The 13,385-nt window shown below is 37.8% G+C and overlaps 2 protein-coding genes across 2 annotated transcripts; both read left to right on the forward strand.

The window, feature by feature from the left end:
• The first annotated feature begins 50 nt into the window (after positions 1-50).
• Positions 51-10,730, forward strand: LOC144646774 (guanine nucleotide-binding protein subunit beta-like protein 1). The gene is made up of 10 exons (XM_078506462.1): positions 51-251; positions 1,068-1,190; positions 1,300-1,415; positions 1,642-1,688; positions 1,831-1,900; positions 2,245-2,388; positions 3,105-3,193; positions 4,693-4,799; positions 5,742-5,926; positions 10,591-10,730. The coding sequence occupies exons 1-9, from the start codon at positions 136-138 to the stop codon at positions 5,911-5,913; spliced, it is 984 nt and encodes a 327-aa protein (XP_078362588.1). The 5' UTR covers positions 51-135; the 3' UTR covers positions 5,914-5,926; positions 10,591-10,730.
• LOC144646759 (carbohydrate sulfotransferase 4-like) lies at positions 10,649-13,191 on the forward strand. The gene has a single exon (XM_078506444.1). It carries the CDS (start codon positions 10,649-10,651, stop codon positions 11,903-11,905), a length of 1,257 nt encoding a protein of 418 aa, XP_078362570.1. The 3' UTR covers positions 11,906-13,191.
• Positions 13,192-13,385: the final 194 nt, after the last annotated feature.

The raw sequence follows: 13,385 nt of genomic DNA on the forward strand, positions 1-13,385 counted from the left end.
AGCGGTGTATAAAAATAATTTCCAATCCCCCTCGGTGTTTAGTAAGTAACGCCTGTGAGAAAATAACCTTTGAGAAGTCAGTAGCACTTGCGGTTGTACATGTAGCTACGTACATGTGAAAAACATGCAAAAATTATGGCGAAAAGAATCCCACCGGACCCAATATATGTTTTACGTGGAACAGAAGCAGCAATAAATCTCCTCAAGTTTGCACCGAAGTCTGCGAGAGAAGAAGGGCTCCTACTTTCTGGGTATGTACCTATTATGATATAAAATTTATTCATTCCCACTATGTGGGAATGAATGAATTTTATTGGGAATCACAGTTAGCACTACTAACTATGTCATAGTTAGTAGTGCTAACTGTGATTCCCAGGCCAAGTTCATTAAAACTTTAATGAAATAATGTGCGCTTTGATTAAGCTTCTGAAAAATAATAAAAAAACTACTGTTGCTGTTTCAACTGTTACAAAAATTACATTCTAATGTTTCCCTGGAGAAGGGATTTTTTTGTAGAAAAAGTTTGCTTTTGGGTATATTTGTTGGGGGGGGGGATTTGTTTACGTCATTGTGAAAATGCCTGGGGATTCCCTGGGGTTTAACCCCCGGGATGGCTGCTGATAAGTGCATAAAGCTTATAATAAATGTGAAAATGCTGTTGATATGTATACAGTATCATAGGATAAGTTGTTTCTTCAAAAGTGCTTTAGTTCTAATAGTTATGTTTTTTATGGGGTGTTTCGGGGATAATCCCTTCATCAATAGCAGAGTGCATTCAGAACTGTTAAGCGATAATCCATTGGTTTTGACTAATGAAGGGGTTATTCCTAAAATGTCCTGTGAATATATATTAAGCTAAAAGAACAAAAGCACCTTTGAAGAAACAACTGCCTTTTAGAGTGCCAGAATGTCCCCACGCACTTAGAAGAATTTCTACCGAGAAAAAAGGAGAAAAAGAGAGAAAAAGAGAGAAATACAGCATATAATAAGACTTTACCACCAGATTGTTATATAAACAAGTAATTCAAAACAATAAAAGTATTTAAATCTGCCCTTGAATTTTAAAGGTCTGTTAAAGGAATTATAAGCCTGTGGAATCTTAAGACAAAAAGAACAGAACTAACCTTGGATGGTCATGATGGACATGGGATTCTTGCTGCAGATTTTCATCCATGTGGAAGCATAATAAGGTACATTGGATACTGAAGTCTTACAATTTATTTGTAGATCAGTGCATAAGGATAGTGCATTGGCAAAAATTGAAGAATTCATTCTTATCATGTATATTTACTATTGCAGCCATGGCCGAGATGGGTATATAAAAACATGGCAGTGTTCTGAAGGAAGATCTGAAGTAGTGAGCAGTATAGCAGCACCTTTTCTTGGATTTTGCCAGTTTTGTATTTTGTCAAGAGGTATCTGAAATTAATTTGAACAATTACTTCAACTTTAACAATAGTGCTTCATCTAGAAGTAACAACGTACAGGTAACATCATATATGTTTTATTACACCTAGAAAATAAATGTTGCATTAACTAATTTTTCAAACCATATGCCTGAAAATATCCATTTAAATTATTTTCCATATATTTTAATGTAATATTTGATTAATATAATTAAAAATATTTTATCCTCTATAGGACATAAGTCACATTGGATTGTGCTACCTTCATCTAAACAATCCCAGGTGAACCAATTCTACACTCATAGATAACTTTGGTCCCAAGAAGTGGAAGTATTGTAAAATTTGCTGTTTTGACAAAAATTAATTGCTCTCTCAATAGTTTGATTTGCCACCTATGAAGACCTTTGATATTCTAATTTCTCAGGTGAATATTCTTGATCTGGAATCTAAGGAAGTTCTGTGCTCTTTAAAACCTGAAAATGAAAAGTCGCTTGGTAAGTGCAATCAATGTCACTGTAAAAAAAAAATTACAGCAGTCTGTGATTATGATCAATTTATTGCAGCTAAAAGTGGCAATGATTTAAATTGTTCTTTATAAGGAAACCAACAGTCAATATACAAGGTTCATAAGATGCTGTGTTTTAAGTTTACATTTTGCAAGTTGTGCTCTTTATGTTGATTTATTTATTACATCACACTTAAAAGTTGCCAGTATTTTGAACATAGTTTTAGTCTTACATTGAAAGAAGACAACACAGGACTTGTGCAATACTGTTCAATCTTTCTGATACCAAAACATTTCAATTCTATAAGTTTGTCTCTTTTCTTCTGTTGTCAGGAATGTGCATGTGTTTGTCCATGTTCACCAACCCAATAACAGGCAAGCCTCTCTTGATCGCAGGCTATGAGAATGGTCAGCTTGTGCTCTGGGATATTGTGGCAGCAAAGGTGCTGAGTACCTGTCTTACTCACTCTGAATCAGGTTAGTTGCTAATAATATTGTTGCTCACTTTATTTATTTATTTATTCATTTATTTATTTATTTACCAATCACAATTGTTATCCCACTTTTTAAAATACTTTTAAAAAGACACTAACTGTTATACAGTCAGTTTAAACGCTCCTGAAGAAGGCTGAGATGGCCGAAACGTAAAGTGATAACAGCTAACAAGTCTTAACTGGAGTTGGTTTCAATTCTGTCTTAAGTCTTCAAGTTTCCATGATCGTTTCCAGTGATTCCCTGTTACAGACTCTGTGGACAGCATTGTTTGTGGTACCCATTACAAGAAATCAAATATTATTTTCTATCTTGTATGATTGAGAAATGTGTAAAATGTCTGTGATCATTATCTGCTAAACCACCAAATAGAAGATTTATTTTTGCAGTACATTTCTCTTGTTATTTAACCATAAAGTGGGGATGTTCCCAAAATAGAATGGAAAAAGCTTGGATAGTCAGTGTTGACAACTTGGAAAAAAAATGAAGAGAGGTTGAGGCATCAAGATCAAGCACTTGTAACAGAATGGTTTTTTAACTTTCCTCCAAATTGCCCTCTGTAAGTGCCATCTCCTTTAACCTCACATGAAGGTGTGGTACAAACTGATTCTGTACACATATATATTACACCTGTGGGATTAATTTTACAAGGTTTAGTCTATCAAGTAATTCTGGTTTTGTTTCTCTTTTGTTTATTTTAGTTCTCTGTTTGGATGTAGACAAAGAAAATCTTCAAGTTGTCTCGGGCTCGGCAGACAACAAATTATGCATGTCATCAATAACTCCCCAGGTTTGTCCAAAGTCAAGTGAAAACTATTTTGCTTGTCACAACATTCAGCTCCAGATTTCTGCAGGATAATGTTTTAAAACAAAAATATATACCGTTATATACATGTACAGTATATGACTGAAACAAGGGGCAAAATCATAGAATTATTTTAATTTACATGAGGAACAGCTTGAATGATGTATTTTCAGTATTGAGGCTTATTGTGCATTAGTCAATTGAAACCCCCGGGGCTTACAGGGGATTTAACGTGTCCAAAGCCGGGATTTAACGTACTTTTAACGGCACGTTGGCCCCGGTGGGCGGTGGATTTAACAAAATGTCAGTAGACCCGGGCCGTGGAGCGGTGATTTAACAGCACGCAATCACCTGAAGCCGCGACGACAGCCGGGATTTAACATGAAGGACTAATTCCAAAGGATAGGTTTATTGCTACTTTGTCGGAGTATTTCGTTTTCTATTTTGGTGATTTTCGTGCCCATGGCTGTTCGATGGGTTGAAAAATAATCTTTTTCATTGAATTTGAACGAGTTTTCTTGAAAGATCAGACTGAGTATCTCTCTTTAAAACCTGTTAGGTTCGGGAGGGTTTCCTTGATGAAATTCTTTGTATGCTTCGCATACAGTGTTAATGAGACAAGGAAGGCTTTTTTAGACTGTTTAGGCAGTGTAATCTTCTCATTGAAGTTATTAAAGTGTGTCGCACAAAGCTTGTTTCTGTGCTATCTGGATGAAGTAGATGGTCAACAAAAGCTGAAATACGTTCTGTAGGGCAATCATGCACACCCGATATTATGGGTCTTCCGACAGGTGTGTTCATAATAGGCTATTTCGGGTTAGAAATTTTGCAATTGTGACTCTGACTACGAAAAATGATTTCATAGTTTTCTCAAAGTAAAAGGCTTTTGGCAGAAACAAACTACATCAGGTTTCTTTCCTACCTTTTAGCTAGATATGGACAACAAATGAAAAAAATAGGATTTTTAACTTCTAAAACGAAATCAAGGTTTTTCCTGAATATCGCTCTTGAGTTGTTACTTTATTTGGTTAGGATGTCCCTGCTATGCGGGGCTTTTAACAGAGGGCGGGGTAATGAGCCGGGTTTTAACACTTGGCAAATGTTAAATTCCCTGTTAGTCCCGGGGATCGGGAAACCAGGGTTTCAATTGACTGATGCATTATGGCTTCTGTCATGGGTCTTGCCATGGGTATTTTGGCGAGACGCAGTCGAGCCAAAATACAAACCATGGCTGGACCAAACTCACCTGATATGCCTCCGAAGTGTTCCAAAAAGGTACGATTAGGTATAATAATTGCCAGTTTCTCCTTAAATGATATCAAAGTGAAGTGCTGATGATGTTAAGAATATAGAAAATAGTCAACTAGGAAATATTATCTTGATACACCACCAAATTCTTAGAATGATTGTTTAAGAAATCTGTGGTAATGAGTATTGAGAATTGGCATATTAATCTTGGGACTGTTTGCTGTTTTTTTTGCTAGTGCACCTTGTCAATAGACAAACAAATTGAGCTTAAGAACCCTGGTGTGGCTTCAGTCAAGATCAGAAAAGATTGTAAAATAATGGCTGCTGGTGGATGGGATGGCAGGTAACGTTGGCTTGAATGTCTGTTCACTTTTAGTTATGTATACCCAGTGTTTTGCTTGTTAAAGCATTCTATCGAACTACTCCAGCAAATGATGTGTTTAGCCACAGCAGGGCTCAAAAAAGTGCCGTCCAGTTGTCCAAGACAAGTAGTTTTTCCTGCTGGACAAGTAACTTTTCATGCTCCCTTGCCTGATGGGCAAGGGCCCAGGCAAGTCGTCTGCTGACTAAATCAGTTGTATTAACAAGCATGCAACTGCCCCAGCAAGCAAAATTTGAGAACTGCTGGTCTCGATAATGGTCTGAAGGGAAAGCTGGAATTAAAGTCTTTTTTCAAGTCCTGCACAGCACACGTTTTCCCCCTAGGGATTGCAGACTTAATTTTTTTCAGGTCACACAAAAAATATCAAATGACCATTAAACATGAAGTGGGAAGTACTGGTTTCTAACTAACTTGATAACATAAAAAATTATAGGTGACAATGATCACAAAGTGGACAAGGCACTGCTTAAAGTTAATAGTTTCTAAAGGAACTGCTGTGCTGTGTCGGTGCACATGTGAAACAAAGTTAATGTAAATTACGGCCCAGTAATACGGGCAACACTTTCTGTTAACCTGTCTCGCAACATTGTTGCATTGCAACATTTGTTAAGTGTTGTTGCGCGTATTGCAAGTTGTGGCAACGTGTTGCACAAAGCTGAACTCATCTCTGATTACACGGGACGAGATACGCGCAAACACTTTAAAACTTGAAACGCAACAATGTTGCGAGACAAGCTGAAGAAATATGTTGCTCGTATTACTTGGCCTTTAAGCGCCATAACAAATTTGGAAAGCTGACGTTTCGAGCATTAGGCTTACTCCGACAAAGGGCTTAGACTAGAAACGTCCGCCCTAAAAAAAACACTTTTGATGTTTTTATCTACAGTACTTTTTAATTGGCAGGTTAAGAATATACGGCTGGAAAAAGTTCACACCCCTGGCCTATCTCAGTTACCATACAGACACTGTAAACGCGGTGGATTTTTCAGAGAACTTGTCAAACTATGGGCAGCTGCTAGCTGCTGGTGGAAAAGATGCTAGGATTAGTTTGTGGTCCTTATACAATGATAAATAACGGACTAGCCAAGGTGAGCAATAATCTACGAGAAGCGAAAACCCTAAAATGCTGAAAGGAAAATGGCGGGGCGTCCAAATGACAAAAGAGAGAGCAGTCAAGAATAAAGACATTGTTTTATCGTGTGGATCACGATAAAAAGGACCATTTATCGATCTGTTGCCATATACGGTTGTTGACAAAAACTAAGTTGCCACCGAACACTGCCATATGTGTTCTGTTGTTAACTGCGCTCGGCAGGCATTTCTATACTATTGGCTTGTTGTATTGTTATATTCCGCTGATAGCTTGCCCACTCTCGGATATTTATTTATCATGTAAATCAACTCTAGCAATGTCCCCGAGCAGTCTCGATAAAATTCGGGAGTTTTTATTTAGGATAATTGATAACACACATGCAGTACTAGCAATGGGAGGAGTTTCTACCATGATGTTCTTTGAGAAATTCAGGAGTAATGCTGTAAGTTGCCATGGACTTCTCCATACTAACTTCATACATACTGACTTCTCTACCTGTTTTTAACACATTATGCATTGCGTGCAGATGTTACGACACAGGTGACTAAAGCGTTCTATAAGCTAAAGTTAGTATGGATTTGAAATAAAGCTGGAATTTTTTTTCTTCTAATTTTAGAAAGCTATAATAAAACTTAAAACCTTACCTGGTGTCACTTTTTTTGACTTTCTAGTGCTTTAGAAAGCCATACGCGCGATTTTCGTTTCAACGGTCTATCACTTGCTAAAAGTATGTGATAGACCGTTGAAACGAAAATCGCTCGTATGGCTTTCTAAAGCACTAGAAAGACAAAAAAGTGACACCAGGTAAGGTTTTTCAACTTTATTTCAAATCCATACAAACTCTTATGATCTCTTATAGTACGTTTGGTCATCTGTGGTTACGATTGTATTGGTTTTATATTATACGTTATTTTCCGACCTTCGTCCGTATGTTTTCTACTCAGGACAAAGCCTTTACTTTAAGCGGATTATTATTTTTTTCAATGGAAAAAATTATAAGTGACAGAACTGGCATGTTTTATTTTAACTTTTAAAGCCGGCCCGATAAGAGTGCATTAAAAACAAATCTATTTGAACAGGTGTTACTTTGTCAAACTCTATTATTTGAGTTGGTCTTAATTTAAACTTGAAATTGCTCGTATAAACATGCCATTGTTTGTTTGCAAACTGGCCGTATTAATGGTACAAAATTCCCCTCCACGACTTAAACAAGGCAGCTGTATAAATGACCATAAATGGCTCTAGTTCGCGTGTTATTTTAGCCGCGTATTATTTTTCTCGTATATAAATACAGTAGAATCCAGATTTCTCGAAGCAATTTTCTTTTCCCCTGGAGGTTCGAGAAATCGTGATTCTACTGTAGGCCTATTGTTACTTTAGGACAGTGCTAATGGTTGTTGGTTTATTGGGAGATCACTATACGGTGATTCTTCAAGCTGTATGTACACAATGGATGCACACAGTCTCTTTAGGAACTTCACTTTGACTGATTGCACCCCCAGAAATTGTAAGTTGTCATTTCTGGTAGCAGGTAGACGAGTGTCGTGATTTCGTTGCTATAAAGGGACGGACCATTAAAAAATAGCCAGAGGGGGTGACTTTTCCCAAAAAATATTCCTGCAAGGTTAACTTTTCTAAAAAAAATTCCTTCAGGCGGTTATGCCTGAAAAAAAAAATGCAACTGAAGAAAAAAATTCTGCTGACAAGTAGGCCTTACAAAAATTCGTGCACCGAAAATGTTTTACCCCCCCCCCCCCCCCCACGGTTATTTCTAATGGTCCGTCCCTTGTTGTGGATCCCCGAAACTAAATTGCATGTGACCGATATTTCATAAAGTTGTTTATATGTTGAAGTTCAGGCGATAGTTACAAGGTTGTCACGGTAGACCACAGTCACGTTTTACATCTTAAACTGAATGTTGTTCTACTTTGCGAACGAGAAAGATTCAACAGGAACTAGTGCTAGCAAAGTATGAGATAAACTGGCCTCATCGGGTTCCCAGTCATAAGTCATATATTCTACACGAGGATATCAATGAACTGAGCAGAACTTCGAGGGAGAGGAAATAGGTAGAAGCGCTTGACCAATACGGAGAATGCACGAGAACACATAATTGTCTTCAGCTCTCTTTTTCGTATTAGTATATACCACACAAGTAAATCATGATAGTGATTTTCGCTCGATCTGATTGTTTAACTCGGAGGTGATTAGCAAAGTATTCACCTCCACTTCTGTGAATAGTTTTTAACTATTCAGTGATGCCATCGTTAAGAGAATTAACGTCAGTGGAGCTATATAGAGCTAGTTGATAACAAAACTCGTACAAAACAGTCTTTATTGTCAGCGGTTGTAGGGTTTCTTCCCCCCCCCCCCGGGGGGGTTTCTTTCCCTTGGTGAGTCAATTCATCTAGTGGTGAACATAAAATTGTGCCAGGCATTGCTAGTCAATTGCTGTTGCATGGGGCTGCTAGAAAGTAAGCCTTGTCTTGCAATCTCTAAAGACAGAAGAATGACCGGACCATCAGTGCTTTAGAAACGGCGATACCGCTCGGTAAGAAACCAGTCAGAAAAAAAATACTTTGAATATGTAGAGGTTATTCACAAACATTTTAGAGTTAAACCAACCACCTGAAACCATGATTTGTATCAGCATGGCATGATCTGCTGGTACGTGTGAAATATATTGAAAACAGAAGTTCGGAGAAACTATTTGCCCAAATTACAGCTGTTAGGTATTCCAAAATGGCAATTATACTAAGAGAACAAGAAGCCCCCACAAGAAGCTGATCTTGCCACCATTTTTAAAATATTAGCTTTCACCTCGATTTGAAACCTTCTTAATTATATTGATTCCATTCAATTTTAAAATAGCTTTCTAGTATTGCTTTTGTGTTAAAGATTCGTACCGATATTATTCATTCAAACGACAACAATTCTTGCTCTTTTTCAAGAGTATCAATGAGCAAAAAAAATGAAATAAAATAAAGAAAACTAATAAAAGTAACACGAATTCCTTCCTTACATTAACAGATTTAAATAATGAACGTTGTGAGAACAAGTTTATTTTTGTACTTTTCTAATATATATATATTGCTTGCCGCAAATTTCAGACTCGAAGAGTAAAATCATAAGATATCGCACAAACGCAAAGCGATAAGTTCGACAGAGGTTTTTCATATAAGAGTTTTTAGCCGTTGAATTTTCCTTTAACCTTATCGCAAAATTTGTTGTCTATGCATTTAATTTCTTGAATTGTTAACAGCAAGTCCTAACACTGCGCTAAATGGTTCACTTCGTTGCCTAATTAAAATACGATTTTACAAAATATATACCTTCTTGAAAGTAATAAATCAATCAATAAATATATTTGAGTTGGAAAAGGGAAATGGAGATTTATTAGCATTGGTAAAAGCTAAAACATATTAATTCTTTCTTTCACCGGGGAGCCAATATATTCACCGCGAACAACATTGCACTGACATGCAATATTTTATTTTCGTGGCTTTCTATGCTTTTACATTGTATTTGGCGATTTTCTCGCCAACCTTCCTAAAATCTTCACTGCTTACTAGTTCTTATAAATATATGTTTTATTTCCCCACTGGATTCACCACTTAACCACCAGCTGCAATGGTATAACTATAATCCATTTGGCAAATGATTGAAACGCAATAGTAATTACCGTAATTTATTTCAGTCGCTTCTCTATCCCAAATCAAACAGCTTAGTGTAGCGATAGTAGAATACTGGCTACCGACTGTTAACAAACAAACTGCGCTATAATAATATAGCATGCAAAGATGTTTAATTTTTTGCGGTCTCAGATGCTTGTAGTTTATAAAGTCTATAAACGCTTTCTGGTTTCCGTTCCAAAAACAACAACAAAAAAAGATTAATATTTTTTCTCCCATGTCAAACGTATCGCGCAACCTTTCTCCGCTACCAACTACAAACAAACTGCACTATAATAATACTACATGCAAGGATGTTTTATTTTTGTGCGGTCTTAGACGCTTGTAGTTTATAAAGTCTATAAAAGCTTTCTGGTTTTCGTCCAAAAAAAAGATTAATATAATTTTTTGTTCCATAGTCAACCTTTTTCCTCTTCATGTAGGAGTGAGTGTTCAGTCGGAATTTAATAACATTTCATTTCTATAATGTTTTATTCTTATTTATTCCCCTGGGTTTTACCCTTCTGGGTTCAATTTAACATTGTCACTACATATGCGTTGTCAAGCAACAGCTTTCTTTCCCAAGTGTATGTACTTCGAATTCACCTTCTAATATTGACTGCAATTACTAAGTGGACTACTAACACTGCTTGCAACTGGTTGAGAGAGACATTGATAATAAGCGTAAGCTACAGTGATCACTGAGTGATACCTCAATTACCGATTACCTGCTAGTTAATTTCCCCTGCTGAAATATAAATTAAAAATTTCATTCAAGCCCGTCAAAAGATGCAAATTTGCCACCATCCGCTCTTTGAATATGCAATATGAATATGAGCTATTAACTACAGTTCTGATAGGTATCTGCATGCAAATTTAACATGCCAGGCTTTTAAATTTAAATACATGTATATATCTAGGTTCGAATCTAGTTAGTAACAACCTTTTTGACGACGCTAATTCAGTTTGCAATAATATCACTTTGCAGGTCGAATATACAGACTGAATATAGCCAGAAAAGGTGCATCTTAAAGTGAAAAAAGACAATGGCTGGACGTCGAAACATAAAGCGTATCTTCAGCCTGCTGTTAATCATCTCGCTTGTTTCTGTTGGCTTGTTTTTTGCTTTTCTCGAAACATCGTCTCAAGATAAAGTCAAAAGTCGAGACTTACACCACATCACTCAGGAATTGCTTTCAGTGGTCGATCCAACGAAGACTCAGCTGTCACATCTAGCGTGGGACAAGGATCCCTACGACGATTCAACAAAGACGTCGATGCAGCCTCTGACAAAAAAGCGTCAGGTTTTGTTGATTGTTGCTCATGGTAGATCCGGTACTACATTTCTTGCGGAAATTTTTAACAAACATCCTGAAGTGTTTTATGTCTTCGAGCCATTGCACGGGGTTCAGAAATTACCTTTACATGGCAGAGATTATGACAACTTTGCCATGAATTTTCTTCTCCACATTTTCCAGTGTGACTTTAGTGTGGGTAATGCAACAAGAGATATTGGTCACTTTTATCGATTTAAAAGCCGAGCGTTGAGCTCACCACCGTTTTGTAAATACAGGCAAGCGGACCCTGGATGGATACAGGAACTTTGTTCGACTGTCAATCAACAAGACCTCGAAAATTCATGCAGGGAACATGATACAGTTGTTTATAAGCTGCTTTTGGAAAGAATTCCTGGTCAATCGATCGAGAAGCTTTTTGAAGTATGTGAAGTAGCGGGAATTGAATGCAAAGTTATTCATTTGGTACGTGATATTAGACCACTTGTAATGTCTTCTCAGAGAGTGGTCTTCTTTAAGGAAGTTGACAAGAAAGAGATGCCGTCAATGAAACAGTTTGTTTACTCTCGTTGTGAAATGACTGAGAAAAATCTTTATTTGGTGAAAAGTTTTCAACCATCTCTTCGCAGTCGTGTAACATTGGTGCGATATGAAGACTTGACAGTTGAACCATTAAAGGTTTTAAACTATTTGTACGAATTCGCAGGACTTGAGCTGCTAGAGAATATAAAACAATGGGTCGTAAAAATAACTCAGCCAAGCTTGATAGATTTAAAGAAAGGAGAACGAAGTGCTATGTCTGTCGTAAGAAACTCGTCGGAAGTCCTGAATAAGTGGCGACGTTTAGCGGATTCCTGTTACGTGAGCGTGATCGAGCGATATTGCCGTGATGTGATGAAGTTAATGGGTTACATACCAACAGAAGGATCAGTGGAAATGCTTCAAAATCTTGAAACTCCTTTATTTACGGAAACTTACCAAGCACAAAACTGGTTGAACAACTCATAAACATGTTGCGTTACATTTCTTTGGCTTCATGCAAAGTGCCGAACGTATTGAACGCTGTGTTACATTTTCGTCACCCATCATCTATTTGTGTGTGTGTGGTTTTTTTGTGGGTAGTTGTTGCTGTTTTTTGGTTAGCAATTGTGCTGCACCCCACTGAAGTCATCAAGTGTGTTATGAGGACTTTGATAATGAATGAGCTGCTCGAATCTTTCGCTTGTGCAGGAGAAAAGACTCAGTACCACAGTATTTGAGGGACACCACCATCGTCATCCTACACAAGGACAAGGTAAAAAGCTATTGCGGCATATCCCTTCTCAGATCACTATCCTGGGGAAACTCTTTCCAGCTCGGGTTTTCCGAAGGGGGCTCAAGGCATTTGCTGAGAAAATGCACCCAGAGTCGAAGTATGGCTTCGGCGATGACAGGTCACGATCCACCACCAACATAGTCCTTCATTAGAGGGGACCACCATGAACTACATCATGCAACCTCAAGAGACTTTGACATCCACAGTAATGTAAAGCTAGCTAGGCTGCGTCCTTGGCCCGCACATTCTTTAGTGCCTTGCTCAGACGCGCCTTTGGGTCTGCCAAAGAAGGCATTTACTTCTGCACAACATCGGACGGAAAGCTCTTCAACAGACTCAAGGCCAAGACAAAGGTCTAGATGAGGTGCCTCCACGACTTCCAGTTTGCTGATGAAGCAGTCGCCTCCTGTCACACAGAAAAGGGCTGCAGCTGCTTAGTAATCAGTTTGCAGAAATCTGCAAGTTATTGTTGCTGACAATCGGCTTGAAGAATTCACAGGTGATTGGACAGGGTGTCGACACTCTAACAGTCATCAGCATCTATGACTACGTACTGAAGCTCGAATTCACCTACCAGAGATAAACACTTTCAGGCAATCTTCCACTTAAGACAGAGGTCAACAGGCTCAAAGGCAAGGCTGCCGCCTCTGACACAGTTCAACACATCATGATAAGCATCAACCTACACCTGTGCACACTGCAACAGAAACTGCCATCCGCGCATCAACCTTTTAAGTCACAACAGACGCTGTTAACAAAGGATAATCAGCGTCACAAATTCGTAGTCTCACTTCTCTATCTTTTTTATATGTGCAAGTTTTAGTTAAACTGATTTAAAACTGGTAGAATGTGAACACCCATAGATATTCATGTCTGCTGTCTACCGTCCAGGTTTTCCACAATAAAGAACATGTAATTGGAGCACCTCAAGGTCTTTTAAATAAAACACACAGAACACAGTCATGTTTTAACATCAAAATGTTTCAAAGATCCATTGTCTTGCTCAGCCATAGGCTCAATATTTTTTCAAGTATTTTTTCTTTTCTGTGTCCTAGGCTAGGAGAACCCCTTCTCCGGAATTGCCCCATTTGCCTGATACGTGCAGTGATTTTATTGGTCATGCATCATCCAAAATAAATATGAAAACTGGAAATTTCACTCTCGAATAGCAGG

The sequence above is a fragment of the Oculina patagonica genome, chromosome 3 (assembly GCF_052425735.1).
Source record: "Oculina patagonica isolate OP01 chromosome 3, crgOcupat, whole genome shotgun sequence".
NCBI lineage: Eukaryota > Metazoa > Cnidaria > Anthozoa > Scleractinia > Oculinidae > Oculina > Oculina patagonica.